This window comes from Chelonoidis abingdonii, chromosome 5 (assembly GCF_003597395.2).
Source record: "Chelonoidis abingdonii isolate Lonesome George chromosome 5, CheloAbing_2.0, whole genome shotgun sequence".
NCBI lineage: Eukaryota > Metazoa > Chordata > Testudines > Testudinidae > Chelonoidis > Chelonoidis abingdonii.
Genome location: NC_133773.1, coordinates 37,403,501 through 37,427,908, shown reverse-complemented (window position 1 = coordinate 37,427,908; position 24,408 = coordinate 37,403,501). Strand labels below are relative to the sequence as shown.

General features: G+C 39.3%; 1 protein-coding gene across 5 annotated transcripts in view; it reads left to right on the top strand.

Annotated features, from left to right (window-relative positions):
* Positions 1–24,408, top strand: part of RAP1GDS1 (Rap1 GTPase-GDP dissociation stimulator 1) — a 168,522-nt gene that overhangs the window by 110,237 nt on the left and 33,877 nt on the right. For 4 of the 5 annotated variants that reach the window (XM_032782756.2, XM_032782755.2, XM_032782758.2 and 1 more), the window contains 2 exons: positions 6,167–6,292; positions 21,845–21,991. In XM_032782756.2, the coding sequence (XP_032638647.1) occupies positions 6,167–6,292; positions 21,845–21,991 (273 nt within the window). The remainder of the gene's footprint in view (positions 1–6,166; positions 6,293–21,844; positions 21,992–24,408) is intronic. The other variant, XM_032782757.2, reaches the window with a different exon arrangement.

The following is a 24,408-nucleotide window of genomic DNA, read 5'->3' as shown; positions in this document are numbered from 1 at the left end:
GAATGTGTTTCATTTGCTGCCCGCATGGGGTCCTGGCAGCTGATTTTCCTTCTGCAAAGTTCTCACACAGATTCCTCTTTAGGGAAAATACTGGATTGTGAGTGCATCTCCCTCTTCTATTTTTCCTTTGGAAGGGAAGTTGCTGCAGGGAGCTGACTCAACACAGTCCATTCTCTACCTTCTGAGTTGGATCATGGATGGTGGTGGGACCAGGGGAATAGGTAAAGATTGACAGTAACTTCCCCATGACTGGATCTGATATGTGAGGCTAGAAGAGGACTTCTAGTAGACGATAGGCTCTTTCAGATCCAGCTTTTTCTGGAGCTTAGAGGGGAATTAACAATTTGATGAACTGGTTTCTTGTGTGGAGACAGGTTGTTGATTTACTTGTTTTGCCCAAGTTGCATTGTAATGGTTAGCATTCTTTTAATGTTTATACTTTGGAAGAGAAATAAAATAAATTTGTCTCAGAGTTTGCTTTTCTCCATATGGAAAGATGAAGCTGTCATCTCTCCTAGTCACTCTTTATTGTATTTGATTAATGTCAGGATCCATAGCAAGTTTAACCAAATTATTACATTTTCTGTGGTATATGTAATCCCAAACATTTCAGTTATTTTCTGCTCAGTTAAAATTCCATTAAGAAAAAAATGTGCGCTATACAATCAGATTTTCCCAATTTATTTTATTAAAGCTGTCAATTAGATCTAATATTCTAAGCATGGTGTTGTTATCTAGATATATACCAGTTACAATCTGTATCACAGTTACTGCTGCCCCTTCTCAGGGTCTCACTGAATGGACCTCGACAGGTGTCAGGCCTTGGGCCTTTATCTCTCTTGGGGTTGAATTCTGCAATTCTCTCACAATTAGACCAGGAAACCATGACTATTTGCATTTGGAACTTGCAAGCCCTTTTGCACCTAGAGCCTGTGACAAGTGTGCTTGCAGTGATACAGTATCTTCAAAACACAGCATGATTTACTCATCTCCCAAACCTACCAGGCAGGTAGAGCAAAACAAACACACACCTAGACACAAATGCCTACTCACAGGCATAGGACTTACACCTTGATAAGTTTCTCCTCATCTTGGCTAACTTACCTCTCTGGCATGCAGAAACAACCTGTACTGAAGCATTGGGCTTCCTGTGTCTGTCTGACTGTCATTTTTTTCACTGATGCATCCTGGTCAGTGTCTCTCAGCTCACACAAAAAAACCTCTCCCCTTTTCTAGGGTCTTTAAGCTGTGTGGTGCCCAATGATCCTAGGCTTAGCCTTGGGAGTAGTAGAATATTCTAGTTTGGCTGGAGCCAGGTAAGTAATTTCTTTCCCCAGCTCATGACCCTTTCCTGGGTTCTCTAACAACTCCTTTACAGCCTCCTTTGAGTGAACACTATGCATTCAGGTGGACAGCAATACAAAATTGAACAAAGAAACTGAGTCATACATAATACCCAAAAATAATACAAACATTTCCCCAGTTTGTCATAATCTGTATAAACCATCCTTTTAAACTCCACAACAGTACTTCCTGTAATTTCTGCTGCTTTGAGTTAATACAACATCTGAAGGTTCAGAGACCGCATTAAAAAAGGGCAAATATGTATCCTATTTTGTATCATGAGAGAATTGAAAAATTATCTAAATATTACCTAATCTGTAAATAGTTTAAGCCTCCAAAAAATCTGCATATAGCAATCCAACTATATTGCAAAATTATTTCCCAAAATTAAAATGTTCCAAACCATATAGATAAATCCACCAAATCCTATTTCATACCTTTTCTGCCTTTAATATGTTAACTGAAAAATTTGTAGTGGTGTAATAATTGACAAAATACAGTATGAGTTCCCCCCCCCCTCAATTTTCCTTCCTTTCTCTCTTTCCATCCTACAACTCTCTCCTCTTTCTCCTCTGTCACAGACACACACGTTTCTTACCTGCTTTTCTCCTCTAAATACTCCATTGAGCCCACTGACACCATCCCGTCTCCTGATCTTCCTCATCCCACTCACATCCCATCCCTTACTCTTCTCCTTACCCTCTCATTCTCCTCTGGCTCTTTTCCCTCACAATGCAAGCATGCTTTAGTTCTCCCATCTATCCTCAACATCACTTGCCTCTACAATTACAGCTCCATCTTCTCCTTCCTCCCTTTCTTCTCTAAGCTCATTGAACTCACAGTTTACATTTACTGTCTGGAGTCCTCTCCTCCAGTCCTAGACCCTCTCCAGTTTGCTTACATCCCATGCATTCAACAGAAACATCTCTCACCAAAGTCTCCAATGACTTCTTTCCAGTCAAAGCCCAGAACTCTGTCTTCACCCTTCTTGACCTGTCAGCTGCCTTTGATGCCATCAGCCATGTGTTTTTTGAGCTCTTGTTCTCCCTTGGTTTACAGGACTCTCTTAACTCTCTAATTGCTCCTTCATTGTGTCCTTTGGAGGATCCTCCTCAACCCCCCCCTTCCAGCTTTCTGTGAGGGTTCCACAAGACTCAGCCCTTGGCCCCCTACTATTCTCCCTCTGCATCTTGTCCCTGGGTGGTCTCATCTTCGAACACAAATTCAGCTACCAGCTCTGTGCTGATGTCTCACAGATCGGCCTCTCTGCACCTGACCTGTCTCTTGTCCAAGCTAAAATCTCAGCCTGTCGTCTGACATCTTGTTGTGGATGTCTTGCCATGAGCTCAAGCTCAACTTGGATAACATAGAGCTTTTAATCTTTCCCGCCAAGTCCCACCTACCACTTGCTTTCTCCATCACTACGGACAGCACCACTATCCTGACTCAGACTCAGGCCCATAACCCAGGTGTCATCTCTGACTTGTACCTCTCTCTAGGTCCTCACATTCAAGCTGTGTCTAAGTCTTGCTGTTTCTTTCTGCATAATGTCTCGAAAATATGGCCTCTCCTGTCATTTCACACAGCTAAAACTCTTATCCAAGCTGTCAGCATATCACAGTCTTTCCTCACTCATATCCAGTCAGAATGCTGCTGCAAAAACTATTCTCTTAGACCCTCACTTTGACCATAACATCAAACTATCAAACATAAGCTGCTTATCTTCGCTTTTAAGGACCTTCAGACTCAGTCTCCCTCCTATGTATCATCCCTCATTTGCTACTGAGCAGTCAAAGCTCACCTTTGATCAGCCTGTGATGCCAGCCATTTATTAAATTTTCAATCAAGAACTTTCATACCCTCTCTTATTCTACCTCTTGCACTGGGGAGAAGGTCCCATAAACATTTACAAAGCTACCTCGTTATCCTCCTTCAAATCCCTCCTTAAAACACTCCTTTGCTGTGATGCCTACAAAAAACTTGACAGCAGTTCAGATGCTGGTGTGCTACTAGCACTGCATATCATGCTGACCAATATTGTCTCATTGTTTCCTTGTACTTCTCTATCTACCTGTTTGTATCCATCTGTGTTCTCTTGTCTTATATTAGATTCTAAGTTCTGTGGGGTAGAAACCATCTTTTTATCTTGTGTTTTTGTGCAGCGCCTAGCACAGTGGAGTCCTGGTCAATGACTAGAGCTCCTCCTCTGCAATCTTAAAATCAGTGTTTCAAAGGGGCACATGTATGCACTCCTCATGGATTTCACAACTGCTATGCTTTACCTCACGATGGAATTTACTGAAAATATTTTTTCAGAAAGGTTTGTGGAATTGAGCATTGCACAATAACCATACTCACCTCCCTAGAAGATACTAACTATAAAAACAAACCGTGATTTACTGGTTTCAACTGCTGGGATCGTCATACTCAGGGGCCTGGTTGGTTTCAACTGCTGGGATCTTCATACTCAGGGGCCGTCTACACTACAAACCTACAAACATAGGTCAAATTACAGCCACCGCCGGTGTCCACACTACCCTCCTCCTGTCAGCGGTGTGCATCCTCACCAGGAGCACTTCTACCAACTGAAGAGGGGCGGTGTGGGGGCTCTCAGCTCCCCACCAGGACCCCAGCTGCCCCCATGGGCTCTCACCTCCTCACTCCCAGCCAGGAATGGGGCGTAGCCAGCTGGGGCTTCTTGCCACATGGGGCTTCTCGCCTCTGTGCACGGGGAGCCTCCAGGCAGCAGCCTGGCTGGGAACCAGGGGCAGCCAGGATGAAGCCATGAAATTGACAAGACAGCCAGCATCGGGGGGGCAAGACTGTAACGTGTATGCTGACATGATTAGGTCGATGTAAGAGGCTTCAGTCTCTGGTCAACTGTGTAATGCATCAACCATGTGCTGTTAGGTATTTTAATGTGATTCAAGGCCTTCAGGGGACCTGCTTCATCTTCTAGTGGGGTTGCACACCAGCAGCACTGCTCCCTGCTTCACAGCACCGCTGCCCAGCAGCTCCTTCCACCCCACTCCTCACTACATCTGTTCAGTTGAAGTGAAGTCTATTCCTCACTTCAGCTAGGGGCCCATGAATTCTGCTTGTCTTCCCTTCTCACATGAGTGGGGAGTGACAACAAAATCTACTCCTCTTCTGTAGGAAAAGGTGAATAATGAGATACTATTCCTCTCACTCCCAAACACAATGTGTGGAACGAAGAGAGAAAACCTGCCCTTCAGTGGAGAGGAGATGGTGATTGGTTTTGTGGAGGTAAAACAGATGTGGGGGGAGGGACATTGAGGAGGAGAAAGATGGAGATATATAGTAGAAGGGAGAAGAAGAGAGAGGGAAGATCTACCAAAGGGAGAAGCAGAGGAAAAGGAAAGAAAATAATAGGCCCAATAAAGAAAAACTGGGATGAAAATGAAAGTGGGAGACTGAAGGAGGAAAAAAGAGAAATGAATAAAAATGACATGAGAAATAGCAAAAGCAAGAAAAGATAGATAACTGTAAGGGACTGGCGGATGTGATCTTGGATCATGTACACGACAGTGCACTGTGCTGACATTAGACTCCTAGCACCACTGTCATCTTAGCATAGCATTTATTTACAGCTTTAACAAATTGTGTTTTAGGAGTTTTTTGTGCTGGCCGTTAATCTTTCACCTGACATATACAAGTCTGCTTATCTATACATGGCACTCAAAGTCTGTAAGGACATAAGGACAGGTTAAATCTGCACTAATGTCATTTTCATAGGGAAAAAAACGATATTGCAGGATTAGTAAACACGGATAGCTGGTGCATACATTTCTCAGTTGTTTATAGGTAAATCCAGACCCCCGTCTAGCCAGGGATTCCTGTCTGAAAGCAGAACCATTGTAGTCCTGTTGTACAAGGAAAGGGATTGAATTTGCAGGAGCCCTGCAAATGGGTTGTGTATCCTATGCAACCCAATTCCTAGGACCAATTCTTATCTCACTGACATCAGTGTAATCCCATTTACTCCAGTGGACTTACTTCTGATTTACACTGGTGTAAGTGAGATTATAGTCTGGCCTTCTGTGAGCAGGGGACATGGCAGGAGAAGGGGTACAGGGTAAGAGAATCTGTCACTGGTTGGATCATCTGGTTTCCCCCCCATTGTGGGGCCATTTGGACTGTGAAAAGTTTGGCCTCTTAAACTTCTCTAATCCCCCCCCCCTCCTTTCCTAGACCTACTGTAGCGATATCCAGTACCCAGCTTGCTACTTAGTGTTAGTTCCCTGAGTTTATCTTTTGTAGCAACCGCTTGTCAGGTGCTTGGAAATTTAGCTTCCATTTCTGCTTACATTTATTTTAGATAATCTAGTAAAACAGATACGGCTGTTCATTTTGGAGTAGGAATGCTGCAGTCTTAAATCTGCTTAATAGAGGGAGTTTACGTTTTGTTTAATTTGCAAATGTGGAGAACAAATGTTGCCAATATTCTGTTCTTTTCTCCTTGTATTTATTACTCTGAAAACATGCTCAGTGGTTATTTGGAGGATGTTAAATTAGTTTCCATGAAAGTCAATTAAAACACTCTTGATTTCTGATGAATCAATGAGCAATGGAAAAACCATAGCCAGAATTCTGAATTTGATCATCTTGTCTAGAATCTTTTTTGATAACTGGATTGTTCTTCCAGACATACATTTATTCTCATTGAGTGAGGCAGCTGCAGTGCCTGCATAAAATGGTAATCTGGAAAGAAAAGCCTTTTGCCAAAGATGAAGTTTTGTGTTAACTAGAAAAGATCAAACCAATATAACTCGACTTTAATTAAATATTTATCTGTTTGCAGAATTTATGCGGAACTCGTGTGTGGATGCCGGGTTGATCCCTCCACTGGTGCAGCTCTTAAACTGCAAAGACCAGGAAGTGTTGCTTCAGACAGGACGTGCCTTGGGCAATATATGCTATGATAGCCGTAAGTGTGGCAGTGTAACATTTTTTGTTGGTGAGGGTGGTTTGGGTTTTTTTGTTTTGTTTTTTACTGTGTCATACAGTTATAAACTGTGAGTCATTTCCCCCCCTTTCTTGCTTTACGTTTATTGCACCAATTGTTCTGATTTTATGGGACAGTTGAAATGTATCATAGGTGTGACAACTGTACTCTGCTTGTGTGACAGACTGGTAAAAAAACACCACCACCATTTCAATATCATAATATTTCCGGACATGAGACTAAAGGAAGTTTTTTTTCTCTTTAACATAATGGGTGAGATTTTCTAAGAGCATATGCTAAGCATGCAATTTGAGACTTAAATAACCACAAAACTAGAATTATTTTGAATTGTACTTACCTTTGGACCACATTGGAGGAGTAGGAAGGCAACATGTACTTCTCTCCAAGCCTCAAACAACAAAAGATGTGAGTTAAAGAGGAGACTACATATGTGGATGAAAGGTATGCCCTAACTATGTTGCAAATGCTATTACATTCTTAAATAGATGTCCGTGGTACCAGGATGATGCACGTATCTTTTTCATTTTTTTATGGGTACAATAGGTTTTGCATTCCCAAATGTTACTGGGCTGAAATGTAATTGTGAGTTCAGTTGCAAATTATGTACATGCAATGTGAATCAGGTGCAATGTTTTGAAAATGTAGTTCCATCTTCCTTAAATTTAAATATTTTGATCATTATGGAAAACTAAATTCTACTAGTTTAATAACATTTTTTCATGAAATTAGATATATTTAGGGGCCTGAGCTCCTCTTTGATAAGTGTAATGACTCCTGCTAGTGTTTGTAGATCCTATGAGTATATATCAAGATAGAATAAGCTGCTTAAACTATTATTGCATGAAGAGTACAGTGAAGAAGCAGAGTTCATGGGAATGTGTTTATATTATAGAAATTATTCATACAGAATAACTAGAAGGCTATGAATGTCTGCAGATGGCAAGTGAAATGAAAATGTGAAAGCATTTTACTAGCTTGAGTTATTGTACTTTATTGCTTGTATCAAGAATGTAGTTTTCTTTGTGGTTTTTGTCACCTTTACTAAACTCTCTGGTATTCTGACTAATGTCTATTCAGTTAGATTGTATTAGTAGTTTCTTCATTACATTTGTTTCTCATGCTAGTTTGGAATTTTACATTTTATGTTGCTGTACATTGCTTTATATGTGAACTCCATGAAGTTAATCAGATTTGCCAATCTGGTAATTGCTTTTACAGACATCTGCTGCTTGAGGATGATAACGTTTCATTCCCTTGTTTAGGCTTTTCTATAGGCTGACTGATCAACTCAACACCTGCTTCCCCATGGAAACTTCAGCAAGAAACTGTTGAGCTTTCTGTTATCTTACTTATTTATCAAATTGCATTTCAGGCTCAAATGTGATCAGAAAGCTCACTCCATGGATGATTTATTTCATATGAATAGACTCTATGTGACTATTCATGTCACCTTTGTTCGCCATACATTACTGCTTGAAAAATAATTAGGACACCAAAATGGTTCCATGCTGTCAAGTACTGTATAACTGCCCCTACATTTTGCATTGTCTGCAGGATTTGTTCAGTATAGAGAGTCTTTATTAACAGTTTTGCGTTGCTCTTTTGTTGAGCAAAATTGGCACTGGTAAAATCTACAGTAGGCAGTGATGTGTTCTGTATACCAAGTATAGCTATTTTTCCATAGATAGTAACAGTCTTGCCTATGCACTCAGGGAAGAGCAATGAATAAAGTGTAATAAAATGTCATGTAAATCAAGATTAGTATCTTTGATTAAATTAGACTAGACTACTTCAGGGCTTATTTATCACATCCATCCTGCCATGACTTATTTTATATGTGTTATCATAGCCTTTAAGGGTTCTGTGTTTATATATACCAGTAGAATATTAAGTTAAGGACAAATATGCTGTGTTTATCACAATAAACATTTGATACAAATATTTTCCCTTATGACCATAATTGTTCATACTGGGAAACTATTTTCTCTCACAGTGAGTTCTAAGATGTAACGAAGACAGAATATGCAGTCAAACATTTGTAAGTATATTGTGCACAGACAAAGTGGTCCTTTTTCCTTTTATTTGAAACAAAGATAGCTGTTACCTATCTGGTAAAAGGAATCAGTATTACAAAGTTGTAGCACCTCTTTAACTCTACTTAATAATCTAAAGGAGTATTACATGTATTAATCTTCAAATTGAATTTTGGTGACTTTCCCTGCTAATTCCATGTAATGGCAAGTGAACTCCAGACACTGTGATTACAGGGTTCCCTCATCACTCATGAGGAGTGAAGCTATGGGTAAGATCTGCAAGTCATCCCAAATGAGGACTGTACAGGCCCGTTATACAAAATCAAGCCCCTTCCTACTGATTCATGGCACTACATATATCTGTTCTAGATTGAACCCTGTGCACCCTGGTGAGTTTGCAATTTATGCTCAGAGATTCTCTTTAGTTGCAGCTTGCATGGCACAAAGTGATTCAGATCCCCTGTGTTTTAGAGGGGAAGCAGTCATGGTGCTCTAGAAGGAAATTGTCAAGGGATTTTCATCATTAAAAAAAATAAAATGTGTTGCTCACTCCTGTGGGAAAAGCCCAGAGAAAGAGTTCCCCACAACTTTCCATTGGCATAGGAAAGGTCCCATTTCCCCCCTACCCCTCCAGAGGAAAGGAGAAGGGCACTAGGCCCCAGAATATGTAGATCCCAGGGGATCTGTATGAAGGCAGAGCCATCTCCACAGAAGTCCTGGTTGGACAAGCTATGGAGAGATGCTGTGGAAAAGTTAATGTACCATTTATTCTTGGTGGATGAAGGGGTTTAGTGCCTCTCCAAAACTGAAGAGTGAGAGCTGTGCCTGAAGGGACAGTGGAGTAACTTCTGTAAATAGATCTTGAGGGGCAATCTGGCCTCTTTACTGAAAGCATGAAACTGAATCTTGTTTCCTTTCTGATATTCCTTCCTCTCCCTTAGATGGGCACATACTGTTCCTATGGGTTTGCTTGTCAGTGCCGAGTCTTTAAAAGAATATTGAAACATTTGTTTGAGAAAAAACACAGAGAGAATTAAATGCATTTTACAAATACAGAGAAGGGGGGAAAGTAGGTTAAATTTTAGAGCGAGCAGCCTGGACAGTGTCCCTTTTAAGTACTTGTTATTGGCTCTGAGGAGGTCTGCTTTATGTAATTCTCCTAACATCAGGGCAGCAAGCAGGGATAACTACAAAGTGGAGTGGAAGGAAGCTTTGCCAGTTCTGATGAGATTTTTTTTTTTTGTATAGTTCCAGTCTCCCTCTCGCATGCAGAGATGAAAGAACAACTGAGACTGCCAAAAGTTTTGATCAAAGAAAGGGCTATTTGTTTTCAGAGAGCTTTTAAGAATTAAAGTTTACTATACACTGTGTGTAAACCATTCAGTGCTGTCCTGCAGTTTAAAAACAACTGCATTATTGTTTATTTCTATAGTGCTTATAAATGTGCTAGATGCTTTACAGGTATAGACAGTTATAAGACAGGTCCCTGCCCCAAAAAGCTAACAATCTAAACAGATAAAATTGGGAGATGAGTGGTGTGTCTGTCTCTCATGCACACACCTCTACCTACCTACCGGCCTACATCTAGCCAATTAGCCTAGATGATATTTTCACTCAGACCTAGCGTTTTGTCGGATCTATATTACTAATACTAAATACCCATACCTTCATCCAGTTATTTAATGCGTATAATCTGTAACTATTTTCAAATTGTTTTTAGCTTATAATTAACTTCCCTAAATTTCTACACCTAGTCAATTCAAACCACAAAACCTATCCTCCTACAATTCATTCCTCACAATGCTTTCTCTACAAAGCAAGTCCTAAACTCTCTTTTGCTGCCCTGCTAGATTTGAATGCACCTGTCTGCACTGCTCAGGAAAACCATGTTATTTAACAAACTATGCTTAAACATAGCATATGCTAGAAAGGAGCAAAGATGATTTCCCTGGCCAGTGCTGAGAGGTACCTAAGAATAGATTAGAACCTAAAAGTGATCTTCCACCATTAACCCTAGCAATCAATGGTATTAAGTTACAGATTGTGCTACTGCACACTTCCTTCAGTTTCTTTCAGTGGCTTTGGAAGTCAAAAATAGACAAATCATCATATATATAAAATTCCAGGCAGCATAGGATGCCTAACAAAAGGAAGAAATGTGGAGTCACTGGTCTGTTTCTGTTAGATCATCTCACTACTGGTTTTGCTTTGCTAGATGAAGGTTTGTAAAAACACGAGAGTTAACTCATCAACGTTCCCCATGGCAATGATCCATTAAGAAGTATACATACTCCTGAACACACATGATATAGTGGTTGTATGTGGAACTTGAAGCTAGAAAATCTGGGTTCTGCACTTTGCTTTGCCATAGACTTCTTGTATGATTTTGTGCAAGTGAGAATTTACCTGGAGATACCACAGTAATACCTAGCACCACGTTCAGGGAATACTGGCAGGGATTGGGGGTCTGTGGGAAATGAAGAAAAACTAACGATCTCCTCACATTTTTTCTCCAAATGAGAATATGTGCCATGTGCTGGAGTGGCGGGGGAGCAGCTGGCATCCACCATGGCATGGGCTATGTTTCTACTGTAGAACCCAGCGGATACTGAGGCACAGGGATATCCATGGAAAGCCCCAGTATCTGTGCATCAGCTCTGGGCCTTCTTTACCCCTTTCCCTATCCTCAGTGATCACACAACACAAGTGATCTCCTTGCCACAACTGTTTCCAGACCCTCCTTAAAGCAGGGCCTTGGAAAAGGTAGAACATTCAGTAGGCTATGTTATCTTCCCTGAGTAACCTCCTAGGGTTGGCAGAGACAGCGTATCAGTATCTCCAGTGTTACGAAATGAGAATCAGTATGTTGGATGGATTCACACCAACCTTTGGTTAGGCTTATGTTGTTCTCGTGAACCTAGCCTTCAGAAGGATAATGCACTCAGTTCTTGGGTGTCTCTCCTTCCTCCTGATCCATGGAGATTAGAAGGGTTGGGATAAGAAGGGGGCGGGGAAGTAAAATCAACTAACAATGTTAAAAAAATCACTGATGAACTAAGTTGGCTTCCACAGTTATCAGGTTGTCTTTAACCTCAGCAAAGGCTGGTTGGAAACGAGAGAGAGAGAGAGCAGGGTGCATAGGCAGCTTGATGAAGTGCCGGTAAAATGATCAGACTATTCTCATGGTGGTTGTTGCTATTTTAGAGCCTACAAGTCAAAGCATGATGGGGCATATGAATGTTTAGTATATCCGACACGTAAATACATTGCAGCGCTGGCTATAGCAGTGCCATGTGAACACCTGTTCTCACTTTCAGGTGACATTGTAAACAAGAAGTGGGCAGTATTATCTCCTGCAAATGTAAACAACCTTATTTGTCTTAGTGCATGGCTGAACAAGAAGTAGGGCTGAGTGGACTTGTGGGCACTAACATTTTACATTGTTTTATTTTTAAATGCAGTTAAGTAAAAAAAAAAAATTTCATTTGTAAATTGCACTTTCATGATAAAGAGGTTGCACCACAGTACTTGTATGAGGTGAGTTGAAAAATACTATTTATTTTCTTTTACAGTCAAATTTGTATAAAAATAATAATATAAAGTAACGTACACTTTGTGTTCTATGTTGTAATTGAAATCAATATATTTGAAAACGTAGAAAAACATACAAAAATATTTATAATAAATTGAAATTGGTATTCCGTTATTATTTAGTGGTGCAATTAAAACTGCGATTAATCGCAACTGGTTTTTTTAATCTCATGATTAATCGTTTGCCAGACCTATTTGAAATATACAAATTAGAGCACTGACTTATGTGAAATAGAGAGAGTTGCAAAAATCATGTCAGGCATCTTTCTTTAGCATGACTCATGCTAGGAGTCTTGAGTCTTCCCCGCTCAGGCCTTTAGCTTTCGTTTTTAAATGTGTCTGAAACATCCAGCTGTATTGATAGATTATATGAAGTTAGAAATACTTGCTCAATCCTCTAGCTTTTAAAACTTAAATTAAAAGAAATGTAATCCTTGTAGCAGGTGTCAGAGTGAAAGCCATGGAGCTTGAAATATTCTTTCCAGAAGATAGATACAGAAAATGAAAAATTCCCTACCCTACCACACCATGATAGGTGTCAATAGTACTCTTCAGGAACCCTCTCTGAAGGTTAGAGAGCAATTCACTCTCTGTGCCATTTGATCCTTAGCTTTTTTATGAAGAGTGATAGGTTGAATATTATCAACTATAAGAGGTGGTTTTGGGGACATGGACCCCTGCCTAATTAATTACTGCAAACCACCAACTCATTTCACATAGGCTCTCGTCTAACAGCTGTTAGATAACTCATCTACTGACCTGGTAGGAAATTAACTGGTTCTTATTACTCATTTCACAAGTCATCCATTCTTTCACTTTTGGTCACCCCAGACCTACTTTATAGAATTCAAGACTCCTGGCTGAATTTCAGATATGTGCTCTGGCACGCAGTTCCCTTCATTTTGCATCCCATGTGACCACCATCACTATGCCAGCAGCATCACTATGCCACTTCTTGGTAAGCTCCTCCTGCTTCTGCAACAAATGGTGTGTGTTCATCTGCCTCTCTTTTGGGTATATAGCACAGCTCCATTGCCAGAAAGAGCGAAAGTACAGAAAATAAGAAATTCTTCACACTTACAATTATAGACATGGAAAAATACTCCAAAGATCAGGAGATGAAATTAATTTCAGGATCTGAAGCAGAGAGAGAGAGTCTTAAGAAGTATAACATATTGGAGACAGTGTACAAATTAAATTGACTGCGGAAAATGGCATAACCTCTCTCAGTACCATATGGAAAACCACCAGAATCCTAGAACATGACCTGTGTTGACAGTCTTAGGCTACTTGTGAAATCATCTTCATGAAATCACCTCTTACATAACAGCAGGGAGCATCCTGTGGCAATGTTTGCTTTCTAGTTTTGTACTGAATCTTATAAAGTACAAATATCACCCGCTAATCTATTTCTCAAGGAAATTATGAAATTGAGACCCGTTAATGAGCTTTTAACTCTTTCTGTGAACAACTAACAGTTTGGAAGTTGCTCACAGAGCTTGCCTTGCAGTTTCACATTGTACCCTACAACATCATGTTACTGTTAGCTCTAACTTTTCTTACATGTCCCAGATGCTAGAAGATTGTAGGTTTGTTATGATTATAAGGGAAATAACTTATTTTTTCCATGCATCTGCAATAGAAGTATTGCATCATCAAGAGACTGAGCATGCCCGATGCATGTCAAAATGCATATACATAGTAGTACTTAGCAATCATTAACTCATTAACCCTAAAAAGAACAAGAGTACTTGTGGCACCTTAGAGACTAACAAATTTATTTCAGCATGAGCTTTTGTGAGCTCATGCTGAAATAAATTTGTTAGTCTCTAAGGTGCCACAAGTACTCTTGTTCTTTTTGAGGATACAGACTAACACGGCTGCTACTCTGAAACCTGTCATTAACCCTGAACACTCTTGTGGGGCAGGTAAATATTATCCTCATTTTACAATTGAGAAAACTAAGGCAGAGTAATGAAGTGACTCTCCAAAGCTACAAAAGGAGCCAGTGTCAGAGCTAGAAGTAGAATTCAGGAGTTCCCAGCTTGCAGTCCTGTGTACACGCTACTAGTCAGGGCCTCTATATTATTTGCAGAATCTAATAAAGAAATCCTGGCCCTACTGGCAAAACTCCTGTTGACTTCAGTGGGGCCAACATTTCTGCTAGTGATGGGTATCCCTTAACAGTAACCTGCAAAGAGGAAAACACCGACAAAAAATTGTAAAACTTTCAGACAAAATCCCTTCCCATCTCACTTAATTAGATTTTATTTTCTTGGTATCAGGGTTGTCATAAATCTGAGTTTTCCAGTTATCTATATGTCCTGGAAAAACAGCATAAGAAAGACCAGTAGTTCCATAATAAAAAGCAAGCAGAACCCAGCCCTTCCTTTAAATAATATATATATATATATATATCTCTCTCTCTCTCTCCCCAGAAAACATTTTTGGGCCTTCTACATGAATTTTAAAAAACAAAGGGAGTAAAGAGAAAATAAAATAAAATAAAGGGAAAGGCAATTCAATACATATAGACAAGAGCCATCCCAAAAATCATTTCTCAAGTCACTGAAAAAATACTAGCCCAAACATCATCATCATCACACCTCTCATCCCCAACAAAACATTACACAAAGGAGACGAAAGACCTGCAGCATGCATTGTAAAGCGTTATGAGATCATCTGATGAAAAACACTATGTTAGAACTAGGTATTGTTATATTATTATTAATTCAGAATAATAAAACAGCTAGTTTCTGAAGCTTGACTTCTTTATAAAAAAGTGAAGCTTATATCTACTGCATAATTCTGTAGCAGGGTTGAATTCTGTAGCATTGAAATCACAGAATACATGAGGCCCAGAATACAAAGATTTAAAATTATATACACACACAGTTTTAATTTGAAATGGAATGTTGCAACACAGGACTCAAATGTTAAAACAAAACTGCAATAGTCTTATCTTTTTATATCTCATGGGAAACATGGGAGTCTAAAATAATTCCATTACAGTCAGTGAAGCTATGACAATTTACAGCACCAGAGAATCTGCCCCATACATTTAACAACCACATTTTCTGAACTTTTCTTCCTTTTTTAAAAAAAAATTATGAGGTTATTGCATGAACAGAATCTTTGTTCCTTCAGAGTTCTTCTGCTCCTGCTGTTTGTTTCCCATATATAGTCATAATCTCCTGTATGTCACATCATAATTATCTCCACAGCAGCCAGTTTTGATGTCACAGAGGGTTGTAACTTCAGCTGAGGAGTAAGCAGCAGGAGCAGATGAATGCCTCAGGAGAAGAATCATGTAAATATGTCCCTATTAATAAGAGATAGGAAAGAAAAAACATAGCCTACGTAAGAAAAATTCTGTCTTATCTAACTTAGTCTCTCTCTCTTTCTTGCTCCTTATAATCTACTGGGATTTCTAATTTGGTCATCACTGTAGTATCTCAATGGCAGTTCATGTTGAACATTTTAAAAAGTTTTTTATGATGCAATGGTAAGTATCCAAAGATAGATAGGTTCTAATTTCATGTTCCTTCAGTGAGAGGTGAAATCATAAAGGAAGAAGAATGGGGTCATAGGAAGGAAAAACTGAAGCCTTAAAGGAAAACAGTATGTAATTTAAGATATTTTCTACTCATTAACATCTGATGACAGAGTAAATGAATTTAAAAGTGTAATAAATATACCAAAATCATAATTTGCATTTCTGCAGGAAGCTGCCTTCTTGGCAACTGGACAAAGCATTTGCTTTAAGCATGTGAACAGTCCCATTTAAATCAGTGCAATTAGTCAGATGAATAAAATTTTGTAGGATATGAATCAAGGACAGAAAAGATAAGATTTTTCATTAGAAGGTGTGGAAATCAGAAATGTTCATAACCGTAAGGTAAAGTCTGAATTCATACCAAAAAATATTAATGTCAAATTAAAAATTATCTATTTATAACTAAATGTCTTATCTGTGCCAAGAACATTTTAGAATATTTAAACGAAAAGAATATTTAAAATGTAAAATACTTTTCTGTAGTCACAGTGCTTACTTTTGCACTTGGCAGTAATCCAGTAAAGCTCTTAAGCACATGCTTAAATGGGAGTACTCACATGCTTAAAGTTAAGCAAATGTATTGCTGGGATTGATTCCTTGGAAGATGAAGTGAAATTAGTCAGTTTCATTGTTTTTAATCCAATTTTATACCAGCATATTTCTGCCCAGTTTGGATTGCAAATTCTGCAGTGGAATGTTTGAATCCAAACAGAATGCCATTTTCTATGCTTTATTGTTGAATGTTGAAAATATTTCTTCTAATATTAGATTTTGTAAAATGTGGTTGTTGATTTTTTTTTATAAACAAATACAAAATGTCGGGTCTAAATTATCTGTGCCCCTTTAAGCAGCTTTTAAATGTGACACAAAAATATATTTTTAAATTACAGAATTTATACTAACAACTTTATAAGTTTGTTTTGCTTTCCAGTGCTTTTACAAAGACAAATCTGTTCCATGCATTAGTTTGTATCGTCAAACTGAGTTGATGCTGAGAAGCATCATTAAAATGTCAGCCCCCAATAAGAGAGTCAACAGTCCAATTCACTGAATGAAGATATTGAATCAAATTATGGGGTTTTAAAAAAATCTGCTTTGAAATTGTCTTTCAGTATTTTTATTTGGCAAACATTTAGTTAATCAGCTAAGGTCCTCATCCGGCAAAGATGTACACGTGCTGAACCTTATACACTGTGGGACTGACTGTGCCCGAAGTTAACTATGCATATAAATATGCAGGATCAGGCCCTAAATCTGCAGGATCATAACCAGTAACTCGAGTTTTCCTTTAAACATTAAAAACTAAGAAGGTTAAAATCTTGGAGCAATGAAAGAACTGGAACAATGTACTCAAATGCCTCAAATAAAGTCACAAACTGAAGGATCTCTCAGAGCTAACCCGAACTGAGCTATCCTTCAGCCTCTTAAGGCCTGGATTTAATATCCTGATAGGTACACTAATAAGAAATGCATTTGTTCCATTCTATGACAGATGGGTATGTCTGCATCTTTAAACATCATTCATATTTGCATAGCTCAAACCCCATGTTAAAGAAAGGCCCAGGACTAGTGTTAGCAAAACTAAGACAAGCTGGGATTAAGCTGCATTGGATGAACTGCTTTAGGAACTCCTTCCTAACATCTGCCTGTATTGGCTGGATCTCTGTTCTGGTTGTAACCTTGTTTTCACAGGCAATAAACGCACCCTGATGTTAATAAGCAAAATATTGGCACAAATATTTCAAACAGAATAACACTAGTATCCTGCCTTCATAGTTTGAACCAGGGATTTAACTTTATCTTGTTCTGTCATGTCTTATGAACCATAGGCATGGCTGGTTGAATTGCAAGGTTTAGGAAGTGGGGGCAGGAAATTAAGGAGAGAATGATATAGTCAGACTCTAAGGAAAGCAAAGTGGAGCAGTTTAATTCCAAGTCTTCATGTCACTGACCTTCTGGGATTATGAGTTTAGGGATTCATTTTAGAAAGGTGAATTGTACCTGGATTTTCATTTCCAGCTATGTATCAAATATCTGAAAATATATTAAACCCTCTAGAAAATGAGTGACAGATTTTCTAATCTTTATACATAACTTATAGTTAGTTATGCATATTTAAGGTCGGTGAGTGTACTGTCACTCCTTGTTTTTTTCTCTTGGTTAAACTCTTCCTTTCTTTGAGTCAAATGCTCCCTTCTACCTTCATGAATGAAGAGGAGCAGAAGGCAGCTGATCTGAGCAGAGAGAGAAGGTGGGAAATGCAAGCTCTGTACCATTCTTGCTGCAAGAACTGGGCTTTAGAGGCCCAGGGTCAGAGGAGAAGGACAGCTGCATCAACCTCCTCTGCCTGGCAGGAATTTTTGCCATCAGTTAATACTGATTCTTAAGTTTCATTTATACTAGTCCCCCACCGCTAAACAGAATCCCCATCTAAAGGAGTGTATGGGGTTCAAAGCCTGGTCCTTTAAAGGTGGGGGTACCCTGAAAGCTGTTCAGAGGCACAAAACAGCTGTACATGGCCTAAACCCTCTGACAGCTTCACAGAAATTCCCACGCCTTCCCCTTTCCCGTTTCAGTGGAACAATTTGGCAGAAACAATCACCGAGTTTCATGTTCCATACAAGTGGATTGTTTGGCCCTTTCTTCTCATGCAACTTGAGAGTTGTGCTAATCCCATGATCTATGACAATTTCGCTTTGCACCTGGGGCTTCTTGGTTGGAGAATCATTATGATGAACTGCCATGAGCTCAGGCAAGAGTGAACCAAAGGGGGATTTTGAGGGGCTCTCCTTTTGTGGGAAATAAATAAGTATGCGTAGTATGTCTGAGTTCCACATGAAAACCTAATCCACACTAAAGCCCTGTGAGCAACTCAGCAGTGAGGCCAGGCATTTAGTAGGAAGACTGAACTATTCTCTCACCCTTACAGATGGTCCCTTAGGGTTAGGATTGAAGAACATTGATGAAGCAATTACTTGTACTGTATTAGGGCTGTGCAATTCACATTCTTGGGAGAAATAATACTCCAGTCTCCGAAACTGTCAGTTTGGCATCCTTAAATAGCACTAAACTTACTTTAAAAAAAAAAAAAAAAAAGGTATAAAACTCTCTGTGAGCTACAGTGATGCATATTCAGCAGAGATGTGAATTCACTCATTTTGCTGTTTGCTCATTAAGCTCACAGGAATAGCAAATGTTTGTTTTAAAAAGTCACATCGGAAAAAAATTCAGCACCAAGCTACTGGAGGACTGGAAGCTCCTCAAGTGGGAGTTCTCAGAAGTGCTAAACTATGAAGTAGCAGTCAGATTGAGAACAAGACATTATAGTGTGAGGCAATCTTGTGTTGACAGTAAATGACTTAGGATTTAGTGAGCATGCATACATGCAAAGTCTGTGGCTTAGAGACTGAGCGAGGAAGAGGGAAGGGAATTTGTAATGAGCACCAAAACAGCATGGTGAATCTGGAGTATGATATTTTTCTTTGCAATTTGAGATGTAATGTGTTGTAGGGTCTGGTAGTGACGAACTTCTGAGTTCACACCCAGTTTTCATACAGGCTTCTTTTGTGGCCTTGGGCACATCACTTCGCACCAGTCCTCCTGAGCATAGAAAGGGAGCAAGAGGAAGGAGGTCCTAATTACAGTTCCACCATGGTTCTACTGCTGAGTGCAGGGTGGAGAAGCAGTTGCACCTGGTTACTTCTGAAGCAGCCTCCACAGCCGGCCACTGGTGTGGAGAAGGGATGTGGCCTGGGGTTCTGTGACTACACAGGTCTACAAGCCAAAACCTGCATGTAGGGGCTCAGAGATGCACTGCATCCTGCCTCCTATATGAGGAGGATTCTTTCCTTGTGATTTACCTCCACCCCTAAACTCCCTGCATAGTTCCCATTATTTACCTGAGCTGTGTGCAGGGGGCAGTAAAACCAAGATCCTATCTGTAATATAGGGGTAATTATTTACTACCTAATTAGGGTGTTGGGATAGGATGACCAGATGTCCTGTTTTTAAAGGGACGGTCTCGTTTTTTGGGACTTTTTCTTATATAGGCATCTATTATCCTCCCTCCTGCCCCCCCCCCCCACACCCCGTCCCTTTTTGTTCCACAGTTACTATCTGGTAACCCTACGTTGATAGGATTAGTTAATGTTGTCAAGCATTTCAAGTGGAAGAGGGCTAAATATTTAAAAGTTTGGTAGTGTTCAGTTCTTAATTTCTGTTACATATCAGAGGAAGAATGGAAGCGAAGGATTTATGGGGTCAGATCGTCATCTGGTGTACATTGGCAGAGCTCCATTGTTTCAGTGGAGCTATGCAGATTTACACCAGTAGAGGATGTGGCCCATAATTATTTTAGCAGGGACCAAAAATAAATGAAGTCATCCTACTTTTTACCTGTTTCTGTCTTCAAGTTTTGTATGTAAATTGATACACAAGGTATGGAGCCAGATTTTTGGCCTAATTCTTATCTAAAGGGAGTTTTATATTGGTTAACTCTACTCATTTCAAGTGTATTACACCCGTTTGAGATCAGAGTTCTGACCTTTTAATCTGAACACAGATGAAACCCTAACATTTTATACACTCACTTTGACTCTCATATTTTACATAAGCACTTTTACTTGTTTTGTTGTTGGAAAGATACTGCCTAAGGAATTGGGTATATAAAGAAAAAACTGTTTGAATCTTAAAGCCAAGTGTTTTCCGTGCTGACTCAGTAAATGTGGCCACCAGTCTGGTACCTAATAAAGCCTGTGTTGCCTTACTGTATTGGACAGGGATTTCATTACAGTTTCAGTCCTCCATTCATCACTTCAATAAGGTTTTGGGATTGTTTGTTTTACATACCCTTTTTGCTGTGTTCCTTGCTTGTCATAAGATTTATCCCTACAAGCACACTTAGTTTGACTCCCAAACAGATTAAATTTTTCAATTTTCCAAGAGAATTTCCATGGTTGGTAGGAGTCATTCTTCCAAAGGCATTAATCAGCACAGAAGTAGTTCACAATGGCATTACTCTCGTTTTGTTACTGTGCCTGTATGTAGTATGGCTGTTTTGTTATTCAGCAAAACGCCATATACGTGGTGCTAAAATGAAAACCTGAGACAACCAGCTGTTCTGTTGCCCACCACCAAGAGTTCATTCTCCCTTCTTCAGCCTTCTTCTCTTTACTTTACTGAGCACACTGTTGAAAGACCAAAGGGAGCTTTTATAGAATTAGTATCAACAAGAACTAAAAGATTTAAAACCTCTTTTACAGTAGATTGGAGCATTTGCAACAGTGGAAATCCATTCTCAGAATCTGAGCAATCTAATTTCATATTGTGTGTTTGGAGGATTTGATACTGGAGAAGACCTTGCAGCCTGGCTCTCAAGAACTCAGTGGGGTGGGAGAATGGGGAGAAAAAGCCCAAGAAATCAATTACAATTGAAGGAAAAAATGCTACTGTTTTTTTTATTTTTTTGCAAAATGGTTTTTCATCAGGATTTTGTTTTCATTAAAATTTTCCAGTGGGCTCTAATTATAACCCATCTTGACATGTCTGCGTTTGGGAACCAACTATTTAGAATATCAAATGCTATATGCCATGGGTTACTAATCTGAGAAAAAATGTGGTACGGTTGAACACTAATAAAGCACCCTTTTTCTTTGCTTCCTACACTAATGCTTTAAAAGCTGTTTAGTTAGAGAGAGAGATTGATATGAAGAATTTGACATGTTACACATGAAGGCTCAGAGCATTTCAGCCTATTAGAAATTCAGAGTAAATCTTCATAATGATTTTAAACTTAGAGTGGAAAAGCAAAAAGACTATGGAGGGAGGCAGTGGGATTTAGTGAACAGAGTTAGTGGCTGGGGAACAAGATCCTCACTATTTCCCCTGTTCTGTGTCTGGATCTCTTCTTCATTTGCTGTGCAGAACTGAGCAAGTTACTTCATTCTCTGTGCCTCAATTTATCAATTTTAATAGTGGATAGAACAATTTTCCTCCCAGTGATGTACAGATTAGTGTTTGTAAAGTGCTTTGAGATCCTTCAATAGAAAAATGCTGCTTATGTTCAAAGTATTAATAATTAGCACCTCCTGTGGCTCTGACTCAAACAATGAATTTGTTATTTATAAAAGTATTAGTACCAGTTGATCAATCCTTTTGTTGTAGGAGGGTCTAAAATCTGGCCCACAAGTGGCCTTGTAAATAAATTTGACATCACTGAAGGGATTATAGTTAACTCTGTTTAAGAACATCATCTTTTGAATGTTTGTGGTTATTTTTGGAACGCTAAGGTGGTTTTTTATTTTATTTTTTTAAATTTAACTCTTTGTTTTACAGATGAGGGCAGGAGTGCAGTTGACCATGCAGGTGGTGCACAGATTGTAGTAGACCATTTAAGGTTACTGTGCAGTAAAACAGATCCAGCCAATGAGAAGCTCTTGACTGTCTTTTGTGGCATGCTGATGAACTATAGCAATGAGAATGGTAAACACCACTGAAAATTTGCTTTATGTCTCCCAGAAGAACCCCAAACCTAAAAATCAACCAAATATCTCAATTCTATATGTAAACTTATTATTTTTACTTAAAGTAAATGCTTCCAAAATATTAGTTGCTCCTGCTGTGCAGATTCACAATACCATAAAAATAGCAACATACTGTATAAAGTTTGTATAAGCATCTTGAATTATGTATTTACTTATATGTTTAAAAGGGGTACACATGGATATATGATACTGTACTGGAAAAATACCTTTCCGGAGAAAAATCAGGTTGCATTAAGTCAAAAAAGGGTACAACAATTTTAAATATGAAAATTATCCCGGACATCTAACTTTGCCTTTTTTTTTAAACGTGATTACTTAAATATAAGTATATGCCAGACAGCTTTTTCTTACATTACTTTTCTAGTGAAAGTATCTATAAAAGCACTTATGTTATTCTATTTCATATAATTGGGGGGTAATTTAGATATATGTATAATGCTCTATTAATATCTGCAAATAGCAAATAAGTGTCTATTCTTTATATTCAATAATAATAAATTGAGGGGCTTATATGGAGTAGGAAGGCAAGCTTTAGGAAAAATGGTACATTACTGAACATTTTTATACATGAAAAAACATTGACTACTGATTCTAAACAAATATAGTCTTTTAAGAAGACGAGTTGTGCACTCAAATACCCACTTGTGTGTATAATTTGTTTGTGCATGTAAGTGAGGCAATTTACTGATGCATATTTTCACATGTTGTGCCAGCTTTTGAAAGTTGTACCCTTTAAGGGGGGGGGGAGGAGCCAAAAATGAGTAGAGCTAAGTAGTTCCAGGATGTGCATGTGTCCCCATAATGCCATGAATTGGAAACTTAGCCAAATCAAATTGCTCTCTGAGTCAAGCGCATTTCCTAAATTGAAATGTTCCCACATGGGAATAACTAGCTTCCTTACTAGCCACTCACTGTAACATTATCAGAGTGCCTGAGATGAAGCTCTTTCTGTCTTTAGATAACTCTCACACTTTTCAAACGCCTGCCAAAAGTGTCCTACTTTTCAGATGTCCCCTGGACTTAATCTCTCTATCTTTTATCCACCTACTCCCCTGACCACTTTTCTCTCATCTTAAAATCTTCTCTGTAATTTCTTTCTGGTTGGGGATAGTTTACTTGCTTTTTGCAGTCCCATCTACCTGGAACTCTCTTCCTTGAGAGTCATCCATGTAACTAATCTCCTTACCCCTTCTCCCCTTTGCTTGTTCTTGCCACCTGTATCTGTACTCTTAGCCTAATATTATGCAAGAATATCTATTTACAGTACCTCCTTGCTGCTCTTAAATTACACCTTTTGCTCTTTCTACTGCATACAATTTCTCTGCAGTGTTTTGCTCTATTGCCTGTATGAGAGTCATACTGTATCCAGTTCTGTGAAGTGTTATCTCATCATTATTTTCTCTTTCAGTGTAAAGTGTCTTGAGATTAATAGATTTTCCCACCTATAAACTGAATTTCTAGATTCCCTGCATTAACTGGGACTAATGGGGCATTCAGTATTTCTGATAGCTAGGGAGATAGACCAATTCAAAAGCAGAGCTTTTTGCTGTCTAAAGGTATTTCATTGGTTTTGCTTCAGTGACCAAGCTCGACTGAGTTCTTCTCTGGGTAAACTAATTACCAAAAAAGTTACCTCTCTTTTCATAACTGTTGTTCTTTGAGATATGTTGCTCATGTCCATTCCATTCTAGGTGTGTGCGTGCCCATGTGCACAGTTGTTGGAGACTTTTGCCTGAGCGGTATCTGTTGGGTTGGCTGTGGCACCCTCTGGAGTGCCGCACTCAGGTGTTGGTATATCAGGCGCCACTGGCCCTATCCCCTCTCAGTTCTTTCTTGCTGGCAACTCCAACAGAGGGGCAAGAGGGCAGGTAATGGAATGGACACGAGCAACACATCTCGAAGAATAACAGTTACAAAAAGGTAACTGTTTTTTCCTTCTTTGAGTGCTTGCTCATGTCAGTTCCATTCTAGGTGACTCACAAGCAGTATCCCTAGAGGTAGGCTCAGAGTTTGCTGGGTAAGTGCATAGTGAGATGTGAATGTGTGAATGGACGACCATGTGGTGGTCCTGGAGATATCTGGAATTGGCACATAGGTCAGGAAGGCTGCTGCCGAAGCTTGCGCCCTAGTCGAGTGAGCACTTATAATCGCCATTGGAGGCACCTTTGCCTGATCATAGCAAAATTGGATGCAGGCGGTGATCCAAAATTAAATTCTCTGGGTGGACATTGGGTGGTCTTTCATTCTGTCTGCCACCGTGACAAACAACTGCATCGACTTGCGAAATGGCTTGGTCTTCTCAATCTAGAAGGCTAGCGCTCTCCTGACATCCAGGAAGTGCAACCTATGTTTCTC